At 45.3% G+C, this 18,334-nt stretch overlaps 1 protein-coding gene across 2 annotated transcripts in view; it reads left to right on the top strand.

The window, feature by feature from the left end:
• CNTN2 (contactin 2) overlaps nt 1-18,334 on the top strand; it is a 159,801-nt gene that overhangs the window by 80,567 nt on the left and 60,900 nt on the right. For both annotated transcript variants that reach the window (XM_063955219.1, XM_063955218.1), the window contains 6 exons: nt 4,652-4,827; nt 8,595-8,731; nt 10,994-11,123; nt 16,119-16,269; nt 16,418-16,545; nt 18,002-18,177. In XM_063955219.1, the coding sequence (XP_063811289.1) occupies nt 4,652-4,827; nt 8,595-8,731; nt 10,994-11,123; nt 16,119-16,269; nt 16,418-16,545; nt 18,002-18,177 (898 nt within the window). The remainder of the gene's footprint in view (nt 1-4,651; nt 4,828-8,594; nt 8,732-10,993; nt 11,124-16,118; nt 16,270-16,417; nt 16,546-18,001; nt 18,178-18,334) is intronic.

Here is an 18,334-nt window from a genome sequence, read left to right as displayed (position 1 = left end):
CCGACTGCCGGCAATGCCGCCAGCCAGAATCCAGGCTAACGGGCTATTCCCACTCGTGGGTGCCCACAACACCCATAGAGTGGGAATAGAACCCGCGACGAGCACAGCGAGCCACCGAGCCCGCAAGGGGACTCTCTGCACGCTCACCCCGCAACCGGCATTCTGCCGTCGGTATGCTGACCGTCGGGATCGTGGCCGCTGGCATCCCGTACACAATGCATTGATACAGTATTTGGTCACCACTGAATATAAATATGTTTTTTTATTAAAAAGCAAAACAAAAACCAAGATGCATATAATGATTATGTAGCGCGGCAATTCTCACCATAGTGTTCCCACATTAGTATGATAGAACGATTATCTATCTGCTGTCTATAAATGGAGTCATTATGTACCCCTCTCAACAAAAACAACCCATTGTAAAGAACAATGAGGTCCGTGCTAAATAGCGTTGCAGTCTAAGACCCTGGGCGCCCTAAAATAATCAAATGGCTTTATTTGCTGGCCACATAAATTTCTATATATTAATAGCAGAAGGACGACTTTTATGAGTGACAAATTTTATGATGCCATTGTCTGAGCATGGCACATTATATACCAAATTAAAGGTCTGTAGATTTGCAGAAAATGTTTGGCATTGTAGTTGGTTGCTTCATTTTGGAGTTATGTGGCAAAATGTCTGCCTGCCATTTACAATGTATCACCATTGTGCCCAGGAAAATGTGATAGTTGGTGAACTCTCCCTGTACACCTGCTGGGTGATCTGGAACATGTGACCTGCTGAGTGGTCTAGAAACTGTGACAGTTATTTGCAGCCACCCACTAAGCACTAATGTTCTGCTCAGCAAACCTATGCCCGGTTTCACACATTCGCACATTAGCTAGTATTTATAAAACAGCAATAATAAAACTTAATTTTAGCTAAACATCTTCTATAAACATTTGAGAGTCTGCTGTCAAAATAAAAATATATAATTAGGTATATATCCTTTAGGGATCTTCACCACTAAATGTCCTGTTATACATGCGGAAACACTAGGTCATTCATCCAATAGGATTACATAATATTGAACAAACTCCGAAAACTTAAAGTTTTTTGAGTTTGCCTGCGAGAACAAATGCCATCTTCAGATGGCACTTTTCTCGGCGCCCCACTCCTTCCTATGGGAAAGAGTTCTGGAGATACGAAGAGGCATCCAAGCAAATACCTCCACTGCCTCCTCACTGTGTAACCAGTGACTCTGTGCATATGTGACCTGCTGTCACATATGCACAAAAGCCGTCAACGGGGGTGATAAGCAATACTGCTACTAAAATAGCAGTGTTAATGATCTTGGGGACAGGTGCTTTTCGGAGCAGCGATCCACGCACTGGAGCAATACTGAATTGCTCCAGTGACAAGTATCACTCGCTGCAAGTTTGGTCCATGATGATGAATAGGCCCCTGAGGAACTTAAGAGTCCCATTACCATATTAATCTCCCACTATACAGACTCAAAACTTCTTAGCAGTCTCCTACTCAAGTCTTACAAATTGATGCCCTTATTGATCAATGAGTGACAAATTTCACTGTGAGTGATAAATTGCACCAGCCAATCAGCTCCCAACTGCCATGTTACAGACTATTGCCCTTATTTATCAGAGTGATACATTTCACTGTGAATGATAAATTGCACCAGCCAATCAGCTCATAACTGCCATGTTACAGACTATTGCCCTTATTTATCAATGAGTGATAAATTTCACTGTGAGTGATAAATTGCACCAGCCAATCAGCTCCTAACTGCCATGTTACAGACTACTGCCCTTATTTATCAATGAGTGATACATTTCACTGTGAGTGATAAATTACACCATCCAATCATCTCCTGACATTTTTCAAACACAGCCTGTGACATGGAAGTTAGGAGCTGATTGGCTGGTGCAATTTATCACTAACAGTGAAAATTATCACTCATTGATAAATAAGAGCATGTGTTTGAAAAATGACAGTTAGGAGCGGATTGGCTGTTGCAATTTATCTCTCACAGTGAAATGTATTACTCATTGATAAATAAGGGCATTAGTGTTATAAAAGACAGTGATAAAATTTGATCGCACTGCAGTCCAGTAGATGTAATCAGGTTTTATGTACTTGCCAGCTTAAAAAAAGTCACCTCCAGGGGAGATCCCGGTGAGGAGATGCTGCTGTCAGATATGGCACAAGCACAGTGTCGGACTGGCCCACAGGGGTAACCCCTGGTGGGCCCCACTGCCTGTGGCCCACCTCCCCCTCTAGGAATCAGAATCCAGACTGTGCACTTGAATTATGCATTATACATGTGGTACCTTATACTATACATGACTATGGTGTATTTTCTATAATGTATTTCTGTTAGTAATCTGGTACGTTATCATGCATGCACTAGCAATATTTACTATATAAATATATCAAGGGGCCCAGCCCAGGCACTCTCTAATGGTTAGCCAAGCCTCTCTGGAGAGTGGCCACACCCCTAAACATGCAGTCCGACTCTGCACAAGCACTTCTTGCCATTAAGCCCTTCTCTCTTGCAGCATAGTGTTTCAATTCATAGTTTATTGAAGAGGGAACATGGCCATGAAGATGCGGTTATCTGAGAATCACATCATCGCATCCCCTCCATTGTTGGAGGCTTACCTACTCTTCTAAGAGGCCATGGGTTGCCACAAAAAAATTGTGAATCCTCGGACACTCCAGGAGAGTAGGGCGCAAGTATTTCTCACTATCATTTAATCCAGATAAGATGGTGGTAAATTTCCCACTCTTACACATCATGACCTGGCCATATTACATAAAGACTTGCCTTCACTAACATAACCACACAAGTGGACAGGTTGCTGTCTCTTATTGTGAAAGGCATACAGTACTCACTGACTTTCTATGTGCTGCTGTTGAAAAAACAATGATCAGAACTACCCCAGACAAGCACAGTAAATGGGGGCTTGATGCAATCTTAGTTGTTCAGACCGTAAGGGGGGTACTCACGGAGCGATATTCTAAGTAATCTGACTAGATTGCTTAGAATTTCAGCATTATTGCTCTGTGTGTACCCTCTACAGCGATAGCGATGCGCAGCCCCGCGCATCGCTATCGCTGCTGCTAGATTGGCCTGCATGCAGGCCAATCTAGCGGGTCGCTCACTTCACCCGCTGGGTGAAGTGAGCAGCCCTCCCGTCTCCCCCCGCACGCTCAGCACACATTTCGCTGTGCTGAGCGGCGGGAGAGATGTGTGCTGAGCGGTTCGCTCAGCACACATCTCTCCTGCATCGGCGCGTCTATATGGGCCTTTAGTCAAATGCACCATAAAAAAAATGCCTTCTTTAGGGTTTGGGATAAGATGATACCAAACTGTGTAAGGTTAAAAATTCGGAGGACAATGCTAAGTCTCTTCAGAATTACTTATTTAAACTGGAGGCATGGGCAGCAAAATGGAGAAAGAGGTTCAATATAGACAAATGTACTGTAAGGTAACACACTTTGGTAGCAAGAACAGAAATACTACCTACATACTAAATGGGGAAAAACCAGTGGATTCTGTACTGGAAAAAGATTTAGGTGTTCACATAGATAACAAACTTAACAGTAGTACCCAAAGTAGGAATACAGCAAATAAGGCAAACAACGTATTAGCATGCATGAAGCGGGGAATTGCTGTAAGGGAGGAGAGTGCTATACTCCCATTATATAAATCACTAGTGAGGCCACATCTCGAAGACTGTACACAATTATGGGCAACATAGTACAAAAAGGATATCCTGGAACTAGAAAAGGTTCAGAGACGGGCGACCAAATTGATTAAGGGGATGGAGACGCTAGAATACGAGGAAAGGCTTGCTAGGCTAGGCATGTTGACACTGGAAAAAAAGGAGATTAAGAGGGGGCATGATTAATATTTACAATTATATAAGGGGACAATACACAGAGCTAGCAGGGGATTTGTTTTTGGTAAGATCAACACATGGACACGTGGACACCCACTTAGGTTAGAGGAGAGGAGATTTTGCCACAGACCGGGATATTCAATTTGCCCCAAAGAGACACCGGGAGTAACAACTCCCGATGTTTCTTCGGGTTTTGCGTTCAGCCTATTTGATTTAATCGGCCGCTAAAAAGTGCATTTTCGTCCGGAAACACACAGGTTCAGTGAAACTTGTGTGTTTTCGGGGCTGTTATCTGGGATTTTGCTTGGCCTGATGGAAATCCCCGATAAGCCGCTGCACGTGCCGGCTTATCTGGGCTAATTAGATAGCCCACACCGGCAATACTTATCACCCAACAGTGACGGGGATAATTGAATATCCCTTAGAGACTGAAAGGTTTCTTCACAGTAAGGACAATACGTATTTGGAATTCCCTGCCTGAGAGAGTAGTAGTGGCGGACTTGGTCATTGCTTTTAAGAATGGGCTAGATACATTTCTAAAGGATAAGGATATACAGGGTTATGGTGGGTAAACCATGCACTATAGTAATTAGGAATAGACATAACGGCTAAAATTAGTCTTAAAAAATATTACAGTGTTGGAGATCACTAACAGGTTGAACTCGATGGACAAATTGTCTTTTTTCAACCTCAGAAACTATGTTACTTAAGTTACCTTTTAATGTGCATAAACCATAATAACTTTCAGCCCAGAGCCTAGCATCCGATGGAGAAAGGTGGATACAACACAACCCCCTCAGTGGTTTGCTTCAGACCCTGTTCTGCACATTCAGAGTGTCAGCTTTGACGATGACGGAACCTATGAGTGTGAAGCTGAAAACTATAAGGGCCGGGACACCTACCAAGGACGTGTGATAGTGCAAGGTAAGGTACCAGTGTGCGTAATATTATTTTTTAGTTCATATATTCTTTTGTTATAACCATACTTGAAAACTCTTGAGTTTCTCACAATATCTGTTAGAGATGAGCGGGTTCGGTTTCTCTGAATCCGAACCCGCCCGAACTTCATGGTTTTTTTCACGGGTCCGAGCAGACTCGGATCCTCCCGCCTTGCTCGGTTAACCCGAGCGCGCCCGAACGTCATCATGACGCTGTCGGATTCTCGCGAGACTCGGATTCTATATAAGGAGCCGCGCGTCGCCGCCATTTTCACACGTGCATTGAGATTGATAGTGAGAGGACGTGGCTGGCGTCCTCTCCATTTAGATTATAAGAGAGAGAGATTTACTGGAGCTTAGGACTAGGAGGAGTACTGTAGAAGTGTAGAGAGTGCAGAGAGTTTACTAGTGAGTGACCACCAGACAGTGCAGTTTATTTAATATATCCGTTCTCTGCCTGAAAAAAGCGATACACACAGTGACTCAGTCACATACCATATCTGTGTGCACTGCTCAGGCTCAGCCCAGTGTGCTGCATCATCTATATATATTATATATCTGTCTGACTGCTCAGCTCACACAGCTTATAATTGTGGGGGAGACTGGGGAGCACTGCAGTGCCAGTTATAGGTTATAGCAGGAGCCAGGAGTACATAATATTATATAGTGAGTGACCACCAGACAGTGCAGTTTATTTAATATATCCGTTCTCTGCCTGAAAAAAGCGATACACATAGTGACTCAGTCACATACCATATCTGTGTGCACTGCTCAGGCTCAGCCCAGTGTGCTGCATCATCTATATATATTATATATCTGTCTGACTGCTCAGCTCACACAGCTTATAATTGTGGGGGAGACTGGGGAGCACTGCAGTGCCAGTTATAGGTTATAGCAGGAGCCAGGAGTACATAATATTATATTAAAATTAAACAGTGCACACTTTTGCTGCAGGAGTGCCACTGCCAGTGTGACTGACCAGTGACCTGACCACACTGACCACCAGTATAGTTAGTAGTATACTTATATTGTGATTGCCTGAAAAAGTTAAACACTCGTCGTGTGACTTCACTTGTGTGTTGTTGTTTTTTTTATTCTATAAAAATAAAACTCATTCTGCTGACAGACAGTGTCCAGCAGGTCCGTCATTATATAATATATAATATATACCTGTCCGGCTGCAGTAGTGATATATATATATTTTTTATATCATTTATCATCCAGTCGCAGCAGACACAGTACGGTAGTTCACGGCTGTGGCTACCTCTGTGTCTGCACTCGGCAGGCAGTCCGTCCATAATTGTATACCACCTAACCGTGGGTTTTTTTTCTTCTTTATACATACATACTACTACGACATCTCTTTATCAACCAGTCTATATTAGCAGCAGACACAGTACAGTACGGTAGTTCACGGCTGTGGCTACCTCTGTGTCTGCACTCGGCAGGCAGTCCGTCCATAATTGTATACCACCTAACCTTTTTCTTTGCATCATGTGCTGATTGGGGAGGGTTTTTTGGAAGGGACATCCTGCGTGACACTGCAGTGCCACTCCTAAATGGGCCCGGTGTTTGTGTCGGCCACTAGGGTCGCTAATCTTACTCACACAGTCAGCTACCTCATTGCGCCTCTTTTTTTCTTTGCGTCATGTGCTGTTTGGGGAGGGTTTTTTGGAAGGGACATCCTGCGTGACACTGCAGTGCCACTCCTAGATGGGCCCGGTGTTTGTGTCGGCCACTAGGGTCGCTAATCTTACTCACACAGCTACCTCATTGCGCCTCTTTTTTTCTTTGCGTCATGTGCTGTTTGGGGAGGGTTTTTTGGAAGGGACATCCTGCGTGACACTGCAGTGCCACTCCTAGATGGGCCCGGTGTTTGTGTCGGCCACTAGGGTCGCTAATCTTACTCACACAGCTACCTCATTGCGCCTCTTTTTTTCTTTGCATCATGTGCTGATTGGGGAGGGTTTTTTGGAAGGGACATCCTGCGTGACACTGCAGTGCCACTCCTAAATGGGCCCGGTGTTTGTGTCGGCCACTAGGGTCGCTAATCTTACTCACACAGTCAGCTACCTCATTGCGCCTCTTTTTTTCTTTGCGTCATGTGCTGTTTGGGGAGGGTTTTTTGGAAGGGACATCCTGCGTGACACTGCAGTGCCACTCCTAGATGGGCCCGGTGTTTGTGTCGGCCACTAGGGTCGCTAATCTTACTCACACAGCTACCTCATTGCGCCTCTTTTTTTCTTTGCGTCATGTGCTGTTTGGGGAGGGTTTTTTGGAAGGGACATCCTGCGTGACACTGCAGTGCCACTCCTAGATGGGCCCGGTGTTTGTGTCGGCCACTAGGGTCGCTAATCTTACTCACACAGCTACCTCATTGCGCCTCTTTTTTTCTTTGCGTCATGTGCTGTTTGGGGAGGGTTTTTTGGAAGGGACATCCTGCGTGACACTGGAGTGCCACTCCTAGATGGGCCCGGTGTTTGTGTCGGCCACTAGGGTCGCTAATCTTACTCACACAGCTACCTCATTGCGCCTCTTTTTTTCTTTGCGTCATGTGCTGTTTGGGGAGGGTTTTTTGGAAGGGACATCCTGCGTGACACTGCAGTGCCACTCCTAAATGGGCCCGGTGTTTGTGTCGGCCACTAGGGTCGCTAATCTTACTCACACAGTCAGCTACCTCATTGCGCCTCTTTTTTTCTTTGCGTCATGTGCTGTTTGGGGAGGGTTTTTTGGAAGGGACATCCTGCGTGACACTGCAGTGCCACTCCTAGATGGGCCCGGTGTTTGTGTCGGCCACTAGGGTCGCTAATCTTACTCACACAGCTACCTCATTGCGCCTCTTTTTTTCTTTGCGTCATGTGCTGTTTGGGGAGGGTTTTTTGGAAGGGACATCCTGCGTGACACTGCAGTGCCACTCCTAGATGGGCCCGGTGTTTGTGTCGACCACTAGGGTCGCTAATCTTACTCACACAGCTACCTCATTGCGCCTCTTTTTTTCTTTGCGTCATGTGCTGTTTGGGGAGGGTTTTTTGGAAGGGCCATCCTGCGTGACACTGCAGTGCCACTCCTAGATGGGCCCGGTGTTTGTGTCGGCCACTAGGGTCGCTAATCTTACTCACACAGCTACCTCATTGCGCCTCTTTTTTTCTTTGCGTCATGTGCTGTTTGGGGATGGTTTTTTGGAAGGGACATCCTGCGTGACACTGCAGTGCCACTCCTAGATGGGCCCGGTGTTTGTGTCGGCCACTAGGGTCGCTTATCTTACTCACACAGCGACCTCGGTGCAAATTTTAGGACTAAAAATAATATTGTGAGGTGTGAGGTATTCAGAATAGACTGAAAATGAGTGTAAATTATGGTTTTTGAGGTTAATAATACTTTGGGATCAAAATGACCCCCAAATTCTATGATTTAAGCTGTTTTTTAGTGTTTTTTGAAAAAAACACCCGAATCCAAAACACACCCGAATCCGACAAAAAAAATTCGGTGAGGTTTTGCCAAAACGCGTTCGAACCCAAAACACGGCCGCGGAACCGAACCCAAAACCAAAACACAAAACCCGAAAAATTTCAGGCGCTCATCTCTAATATCTGTGCAATATTACAGCAGGTATAGCCAAAAGACAAGTGGACATTGCTATGCTTATTAAACTGCTAGACGCTTTACATATGTATGTATACTCACTACAAGAGATGAACTGCTTAATCATCTCTGTATGGAGATTATCAGCATCATTTCCTCTTTTCCTGGCAGCCCAACCAGAATGGCTTCAGATTATCTCTGACACTGAAGCAAAGATTGGTTCTGATCTTAGATGGAGCTGTGCAGCCTCTGGAAAACCACGTCCTACAATTCGCTGGCTGCGGAATGGTAAACCACTAATATCACAGGTGAGAAAACAGTGTTTACCTGTATACATATTTTGCTGAAGCAATAACAGGGCATAATACCTGATGTCTACATTTTCTTATAGTGTGATTGTATTGTGTAATTGTGTTGGGAGCAAGGTAACACAAAGCAAATAACTTTGCATCTTGCTCAAACCATGCTGCACAGCAGGAGAGGCAGATAGAAAATGTGTAGAGCTGTAGATGTGAGAGGGGCATGTCCAAACTCAAATCTAAATTGCAGTGTAAAAATAAAACTGCTCAGCATTTGTGGACTGCATGCAAAAGCAGCCAGTATTTACCCTGCATGCAAAGAAATAAATGTACTTGAGATCCTTGCATTGCAACAGGGTTGTCTTTTTTCTTTGGTTTGCTTCCAAAACAGAATAAGCCTCATGTGCAGTACTAGGGGGTTAGTCTCTTAAGTAACAATGGCCCTCATTCCGAGTTGTTCGCTCGCAAGCGGATTTTAGCAGATTTGCTCATGCTAAGCCGCCGCCTACTGGGAGTGAATCTTTGCATCTTAAAATTGCGAACGATGTATTCGCAATATTGCGATTACACACCTCGTAGCAGTTTCTGAGTAGCTCCAGACTTACTCGGCATCTGCGATCAGTTCAGTGCTTGTCGTTCCTGGTTTGACGTCACAAACACACCCAGCGTTCGCCCAGACACTCCTCCGTTCCTCCGGCCACTCCTGCGTTTTTTCCGGAAACGGTAGCGTTTTTTCCCACACGCCCATAAAACGGCCTGTTTCCGCCCAGTAACACCCATTTCCTGTCAATCACATTACGATCGCCAGAACAATGAAAAAGCCGTGAGTAAAATTCCTAACTACATAGCAAATTTACTTGGCGCAGTCGCAGTGCGGACATTGCGCATGCGCATTAAGCGGAAAATCGCTGCGATGCGAAGATTTTGACCGAGCGAACAACTCGGAATGAGGGCCAATATAACAGTGAATAATTGTAACAGATTCAGAGATCTTGATGAATATTTAAGAATCTATTAGTTATTTGTGGCAAAGTGGGAGCACTCTGTATGGTGGTGTATTGCAGTTACGGCAGTATTTATCATGGCAAAAACCCTGCCCCTATACTGAGATATTGGCACCTTCATCGGTAGCCTAACACGCCATGGTGAGGCTGCATGCACATAGGCATTTAACCCAGAAGGAATGCAATGATGCCTCTTCGGCTTCATGCTTCTCCCATTGTCAGGTATAGGTAATGGCATCTCAAGAAAACAGCAAAATGGCAGGGACTGCAAAAGAAATCACGGGCAGTGTGGTTGGCGTAGTGGTTAGCATTAATGCCTCACAGCACAGAGGTCTTGGATATGATTCCCACATAGGCCCCATCTATATGGGGTTAGTATGTTCTGTCCGTGTTTGTGTGGGTTTCCTCCCACATTCCAAAGACATAATGGTAAGCTAACTGGCTTCTGACAAGTAAATTTAACCCTATTGTGTATGTTTGTACTTGTGATAAGGGAATGTAGTTGGCATCCCAGCGCTTAGAATGCCGGTTGTCAGAAGACCGACATAAGCCAAAATTCTTATGCCGGAATCCCAACAGTCAATATCGCAAATGTAAGTATGTTGGGAAGAGTTAGGCAGCGGGGGGGGGGTTAGGGTTAGGCTGCGGAGGGGGGGGGGGGCAGGGTTAGGCTGCGGGAGGTAGGGTTAGGGTTAGGCTGCAGGGGGGAGGGTTAGGGCTAGGCTGTGGGGGCGAGGGATAGGCTGCAGGGGGAGAGATAGTGTTGGGCTGTGGAGGAGAGGGTTAGGCTGCAGGGGGAGGGTAAGTTAGGCTGCGGGGAAAGAAAAGTTAGTGTTAGGCTGCGGGAAGGGAGGGTTAGGGGAGGAGGGTTAGCATACTTACCCACCAGGTGTCAGGATTCTGAGCACCAGGGTGCCACTGTCGGTCTTGTGACTGCCGGCATCCTAAGCTTTGTAAACTTGTTAATCCTAATGATGTGATTAAGGCAGTATAATGATGTGTAGCTAGTGTCCTTGGTACTTTTGTCCTGCTTGCCAGTGCTGTTGATGTTATAGGTCAGACCCATGCTGTCAGAGAGATGCAGCTAATTTTTTGGTAGTGCAGAATATTACCTCCCATGTTAAACAACATGTGATTTAGGTGTTTGAAATTGCCACACATCATGAATGCAGTTATTATGCTATGCAATTACAGAGGTAAATCATAGGAATAAGGGAAGAACCCTTGCTGCAGCTCCTTAACCATATTTCTTTACATTCTGGCACAGGCTCGAGTGGAGATAAACAATGGACAACTGAAAATCACCAATCTGAATCTAGAGGACTCGGGCATGTACCAATGTGTAGCAGGGAACAAGCATGGCACCATTTACACCAGTGCAGAACTCAGTGTGCAAGGTCAGTAGAATAGCAGGAAATTACACAGCCGCTTAGCAGAATAATGATTTACCATCATCCCTGTAAGCAGTGTCAGACTGGGGCATGGAGGGCCCATCTTGAGAATGCAGTGGAAGGGGCCGTGTTTAGGGGTGTGGCCAATCTCCAGAGGGGGTGTGGTCAGCACCACGTTAGTTTTCCTAACCTAGATACATATATAAATATATATACAGTAAATACTGCTAGTGCATGCATGATAATGTACCAGATTAATAACAGCAATGCACTGTAGAAAATACACCATAGTCCGGTGCAGTATAAGGCTACATATGTGTAATGTATAATCATAGTTGCCTACCCTCCCTCATTCTGCAGGAGACTCCCTGAAATAGCAGCAATCTCCCTCCCTCCCTGAAAAGTCCAGCATTCTCCCTGATTGCACCTTACCCCCATTATGCAGCTATTACATTCTTGGGGGGAAAATAAATCTAACTCTCTCTGCACATGTTATATCTGCCTCCCCTGCAGTGCACATGGTTTTGCCCCTGCTAACAAAGGGGGTCATTCCGAGTTGTTCGCTCGCTAGCTGCTTTTAGCAGCATTGCACATGCTAGGCCGCCACCCTCTGGGAGTGTATCTTAGCTTAGCAGAATTGCGAACGAAAGAGTAGCAGAATTGCGAATAAATAATTCTTAGCAGTTTATGAGTAGCTCGAGACTTACTCCTACACTGTGATCAGCTCAGCCCGTTTCGTTCCTGGTTTGACATCACAAACACTGCGTTCTGCTAGCCACTTCTCCAGACACTCCTGCGTTTTATCCTGGCACGCCTGCGTTTTTCCGCACACTCCCAGAAAACGGTCAGTTTCCGTCCAGAAACACCCACTTCCTGTCAATCACACTACGATCACTTCAACGATTAAATTTCTTTGTTCGGACGTGAGTAAATCTACTAAGTTTTGTGATAAAATACTTAGCGCATGCGCGCTGCATACCATGCGCATGCGCATTTTTGCCTTAATCGCTCCGTTGCGAAAATCGGCAACGAGCGAACAACTCGGAATGACCCCCAAAGTTCCTGCTGCGATCAACTCAGGATTACCTCTCTTGTCTCTAAGATACTCAGTAACATCTGTTCTTTCCTAAGACAATACTGAGCACCACAGTACACATACACAGAGCCGGCGCTACCCGCTCAGCAAGGGTATGCATTGCAGGGAGGCGCTGAGGTGAAGAGGTGCTCTCCCTGCTCTGCTACCCTGCCGCTGCGCCTGCCAGTCTGGATGACAGGTAGCGGCGCTGGCAGCGGGTAGCGTGGCTCCCTCCTCTCCTCCTCCCCAGTGAGACTGCAGGCACTGTGCAGAGTGACTCACCCCTCACACAACTCTGCTGCCGCCGCCATCCCCCATTCCGAACTGTATTGGAGGCGTGGCCTAATCGCGGGAGGCGTGGCCACGCCCCCTTATGGAAAAAGTTTTTTTTTTTTAAATCTTTATGGCGCCTGATGATCCCTGAGCCCCTGGCCAGCCCTCTGGCAGGGTAAATTCGGAGTAGAAACATGAACAGTGTGAGCACCCTCCGCCCCCCACCCCACCTATACAGTAACAGGCAGAGGCTCAGCAATATGCTGCTGCCCAGTAAAGAGGGATAGTGGTGGGAGTGTGGCAGACCAGGGTCCATGCTGGGCCACTCCATAAGTCCCAGGCCTGGGTAATTAGTACCCGCTCCCCCCCCCATCATCACTGCCGACATCCTACAGCCGCTGAAGTAACGGAGCCTGCAAGAAGGCGGAGAAGGGAGAGGAGGAGCAGCACCAGCACCGGGACCTCCTGCAGGTAACGGGGCTGCACTGTGGAGGGAATGAGGGCTGTACCTGGCATAGGGGGTTATTCAAAGATGAATGCAGATAGTGTATATGCAGCCAGATCTGCGTTCATCTCTGCACATGCTGAGGGCCGCCCAGCACAAGGCAAGGCCGCCCAGCATGTGTGGCGCCGCCTCCCGATGCATCCGCAATTTGATTGCGGACGCATCTGATCTAAGGTTGACCCCTGGCAGTGAAGCCTGGTCAGCAGCCATTTTTTTATGGGAGCGGCTGTGTGTGACGTCCTGGCCTACCCCCTTTTTTACCAGCGTCACCCCCGCAACACCTTAACTCCGCTACGCTGCCGCCTATCAATCACATTGTGGTCGCATCCATTGGGGAAGCGACCGCAATGTGTGTGGCCTCATACCCACTGCACATGCACAGTTTGCTGCCACTGGCAAACTGCGCTGAGGGCCGCTATTACAGCGGGGTCTCAATCACCTTCATAATGTGTATAATGGGCTCTACTCTGGCGTAATGTGTAACAGCGGCTCTCCTGTATGGCGTAAGGTGTATAAGGGTACTACTGTGCGGTGTAATGTGACTAATGGACCCTACTGTGCGGTGTAATGTGAATAACGGACCCTACTGTGCGGTGTAATGTGAATAACGGACACTACTGTGCGTTGTAATGTGACTAACGGACACTACTGTGCGGTGTAATGTGACTAACGGACACTACTGTGCGGTGTAATGTGACTAACGGACATTACTATGCGGTGTAATGTGACTAACGGATACTACTGTGCGGTGTAATGTGACTAACGGACACTACTGTGCGGTGTAATGTGACTAACGGACACTACTGTGCGGTGTAATGTGACTAACGGACACTACTGTGCGGTGTAATGGGACAAACGGACACTACTGTGTGGTGTAATGTACTAATGGACACTACTGTGCGGTGTAATGTGACAAACGGACACTACTGTGCGGTGTAATGTGACTAACGGACATTACTATGCGGTGTAATGTGACTAACGGACACTACTGTGCGGTGTAATGTGACTAACGGACACTACTGTGCGGTGTAATGGGACTAATGGACACTACTGTGCGGTGTAATGTGACTAACAGACACTACTGTGTGGTGTAATGTGAATAACGGACACTACTGTGCGGTGTAATGTGTGTAACGGACACTACTGTGCGGTGTAATGTGACTAACGGACACTACTGTGCGGTGTAATGGGACTAATGGACACTACTGTGCGGTGTAATGTGACTAACGGACACTACTGTGCGGTGTAATGTGACAAACGGACACTACTGTGCAGTGTAATGGGACTAACGGACACTACTGTGCGGTGTAATGTGACTAACGGACACTACTGTGCGGTGTAATGTGACTAATGGACACTACTGTGCGGTGTAATGTGACAAACGGACACTACTGTGCGGTGTAATGGGACTAATGGACACTACTGTGCGGTGTAATGTGACAAACGGACACTACTGTGCGGTGTAATGGGACTAACGGACACTACTGTGCGGTGTAATGTGACTAACGGACACTACTGTGCGGTGTAATGTGACTAACGGACACTACTGTGCGGTGTAATGGGACTAATGGACACTACTGTGCGGTGTAATGTGACAAACGGACACTACTGTGTGGTGTAATGTGACTAATGGACACTACTGTGTGGGGTTATGTGAACTGGTACTATTCTGTGGCCCTATATTTTTGGCGCGCGCCTTCGGCGCACACTGTTCCTATTCTGAGCATGGCCAAAGGAAACTGTTGCCCTGAGCTCTTCAAGATCTAGAACCGGCCCTGTCATCGATTTTAAATGTGAATAAGGGGCACTATTATGTGGCATAATATGAATCAGGGGCACTACGTTTGGGTTAATGTGCATAAGATTGTAATACTGTGTTGCGTAATTTGAATTGTGGGTACCATTGTGGCCACGCCCCTTCCTTTTGTGACCACACCCCTTTTTGCAGTGCGCACTATCCCTTTTTTACGGATGGGAGGGCGCAAATTTATTATTTGCAGGGGGGCGCCGAACACACTAGCACCGGCCCTGCACATACAGTACTTAAATGCCTAGTGCCTGAACTGTATACTCTTGTTTCTAGCTTAGTATAGTTATTGCTGAATTTGAGTCCTAAATAATTGAAAATACCAACACACATAACAAGGTTTGCTATGAAGAGTTTGAGAATATGAGACACGCTAAAATCTTCTATAATGAAGTATATTGATGATCAAGTGCTTCTTAACCACAAGATGGCGCTGTGACATAAAACTGTCCCTGTTATTTTTTTCTATGGTCTATTTTAATTCACCATACAGTAAGTTACTGCAATGCTTTTGTATGTGTGCAAAACAAATTTCACATTACTGTATTTGGAAGCATCCCAGTAACAAATCTGTGCCTAGTTTCACAGGTTATGCGCAAGGTGGAAAAACAATGGCACATTAAAAAATCATCCCAATCCCAGTTAAGGTTCACCACCTTACTTCATATCAACTTCTCCTTAAATACTGCTCAGTTTTGCTTTTAACAGGGACATTTGGATTTTTCTTTGTTACATGTGGCATTTTGTTATGTTTCAAGCTTTTTCATACATTAGTCAATTCGTTACTAAAAATTGCTGTCCCAAATCAGTGCCACCAAAAGGATAAGTCTTGATCTCCTGGACCTGACTTGTGGGACAGAGATCCATTAATTTTTGCAGGGAGCAAAAGGCTATGGGCCTGCTGTAAAAGAACGAAGACCTATCTAATTGCTCGCTCTTTACTTCTCTAAAGCCTTCTGAGTTATTTAAATGATCCGACTCAAAAAAGTACTCGTGTACCACATCCACACATAGCAGTAAATGCCCTTGATTCACACAACTACCTCCTAAAGCTTGGGTCTTCAACCTGTGGCCCTCCAGCTGCTGTGGAACTACACATCCCAGCATGCTCTGCCACAGTTTTGCTATTTAGGCATGCTAAAACTGAGGCTGGGAATGCTGGGATGTGCAGTTCCACAGCAGCTGGAGGGCCACAGGTTGAAGACCCATGTCCTAAAGGATGGTACAAATTTTCCATTTGACCTGCAAATCAATGCGCTTCCACTTATCATGTCCGATTGCACAAAAAGTGAGCTTGTCTACTTGTTTAACTCTTTACTCTTTTTTATATTTGTCCTGAAGCGTTAGCCCCTGATTTTCGTCTATCACCGGTAAAGCCACTGATTCCTGCAGCACGTGGTGGGGAAATCACTATACAGTGTAACCCACGGGCAGCGCCTTCCCCAGTCATCCTTTGGAGTAAAGGGACTGAACTTTTGCGCAACAGCAGCAGGTAACAGGATAATGCATGTGCTGAAAGCAAAGATCATCTATTCATGCCAAATATATTGTTCTTGTCTTCTAGTAGATCAGTGTCTGTAATAAATGTCAGAGACTTCAAAGCATAATAACTCTTCTTGTTTCTCTTAATGGTTTAACAGAGTAATGATCACAGCCAATGGAACACTAATCTTGAAGAATATTTCTCGTTCTGATGAAGGGAATTATACTTGTTTTGCTGAGAATCTCATGGGAAAATCAAACAGTACTGGCATCCTGAGTGTGAGGGGTAAGATGAGAAGATACATTTGTAGGACAAAGTGAATAGAATGTTAAGGTGACAGTCACTCTTATGTGTGAGATACAGAACACCATTTGTCCAAATGATGAAGTGATGTAACGTCTGAGATGTGCATTTGGATAGTGAGAAGGATATGCATAGGAATGAAAAAGATTAAATTGCACCTATTAGTGTAGTGAACTGATGTTAGCAAGGTGAATATGTAAAAGAGGGGGCTAATAATAATGCAAATGCTTTAGTCATACAAAAGCAGATATCCTTACTATGAGTAAAGACAAAGAAAAAGAAACCAGGCGCTAAATGTGGAAAATAAATAGCATCTAATAAATACACAGTCCAGTGCTCACTCCAAAAATAATAATATAAATCAGTTGCATAATTTAGATGTGTGGAATTATGCAGGGAGGTCAGTATTTAGGAAACTACAATGGTCTGGACCCTGTTCCCAAGGACTGCCTATCAAATTCTAGCCTGGAAACGGGCACCAGCCATAGTGAGGGATGTGCAAGTGATGCCATCGCCCGGGGCACAGGGCCCTTTCTCTGCATCTGGTTAGCAGATTGCCTGGTATGGTGCTCTGAGGCCAGTAGTGCTGTTTCAGTGCTGCCTGAGGTGTCCAAAGGATGATCCAGGCAAGCACCCTGCAGTGTGTACAGGCGCTCACAGTGTATGGGCAACTCTACGCTTACTCCTGTCTGCGGCCCTGCCCCCTCATTTGATGCCCAATGTTGGGGGCAGGACCGGCACAGGGAGCCCTGTTTCAGCACTGGCACTGGACCATAGTGCATTAATAGTCTACCATCTATTAAGGTGACTTTCAGTATCATGAACAGAATAATTCTAAATGCTTGCCCAGATGTCTAATACCTAGATCTCCTCAAGCTTGTGTCACATAAAAAGAGGATTCCCTCATTTAATGCAGCAGACTTTCTAGATTATAAAATGGTATTCCCTGTTAGAGTACCATTTTATTCCAGCATATTATGTTTGTTTAATTCAAGATAGTGAAAATTAGCAAAAAATGTAATATAATGCATTATAATTTAAGTGCAGATTTATCAAAAGTTAAAACTCACACGCCGTATGCTAGTATGAATAGGTGGATTAATGCCGAAGCAAGAACCACAAAATATTTCTAGAGAAATATACACACTTGCTTTACAGTCACTTATATGGCCATTTTGGGTATAGATTTTACTTATCCTGACAGAAGTAGGAAAAGACTAATAATATACTGTAGTCATCTGAAAGAAAGCAGTCTAATTTGTGTGAATACGCATAAGAACATTTGTTATAGTGATATTGCAGTGTGACGAAAAATGGGCTCAGCACAGGATTGAGTAAACCCTCAGCAGAAAAGGGGTTAAGCAGCCTTGGGGACATTTAATAACAATGTATTCTGTATATTAAATGACTGATATGCTCATTCAGTTTTATCTTGCAGAAGCCACTAGAATCACCTTGGCTCCTTCTGGATCAGATATTAACCAGGGAGACAGTGTCACGTTGCAATGCCATGCCTCCCACGATCCTACTATGGATCTCACATTTACATGGGAGCTGGATGGTGTGACCATCAACTTTGAGAACGAGGACGGACATTATCAAAGAGCTTCAGCGGTGAGTGACTCTGACCTGATTGTCAACGAATGTAACACAAGCTTCCCTGTAATAATTTATGTGCAAAGTGACACTTATCAAATATGTGTATATAATATATATGTGTATTTATGTGTATGTATGTGTATATAATGTATGTAGCTAGATAGAGTACTAC

The sequence above is a fragment of the Pseudophryne corroboree genome, chromosome 2, assembly GCF_028390025.1.
Source record: "Pseudophryne corroboree isolate aPseCor3 chromosome 2, aPseCor3.hap2, whole genome shotgun sequence".
NCBI classification, from domain to species: domain Eukaryota; kingdom Metazoa; phylum Chordata; class Amphibia; order Anura; family Myobatrachidae; genus Pseudophryne; species Pseudophryne corroboree.
Note: the sequence above shows the minus strand (reverse complement) of the source record. Positions and strands in the feature narration are given on the sequence as shown.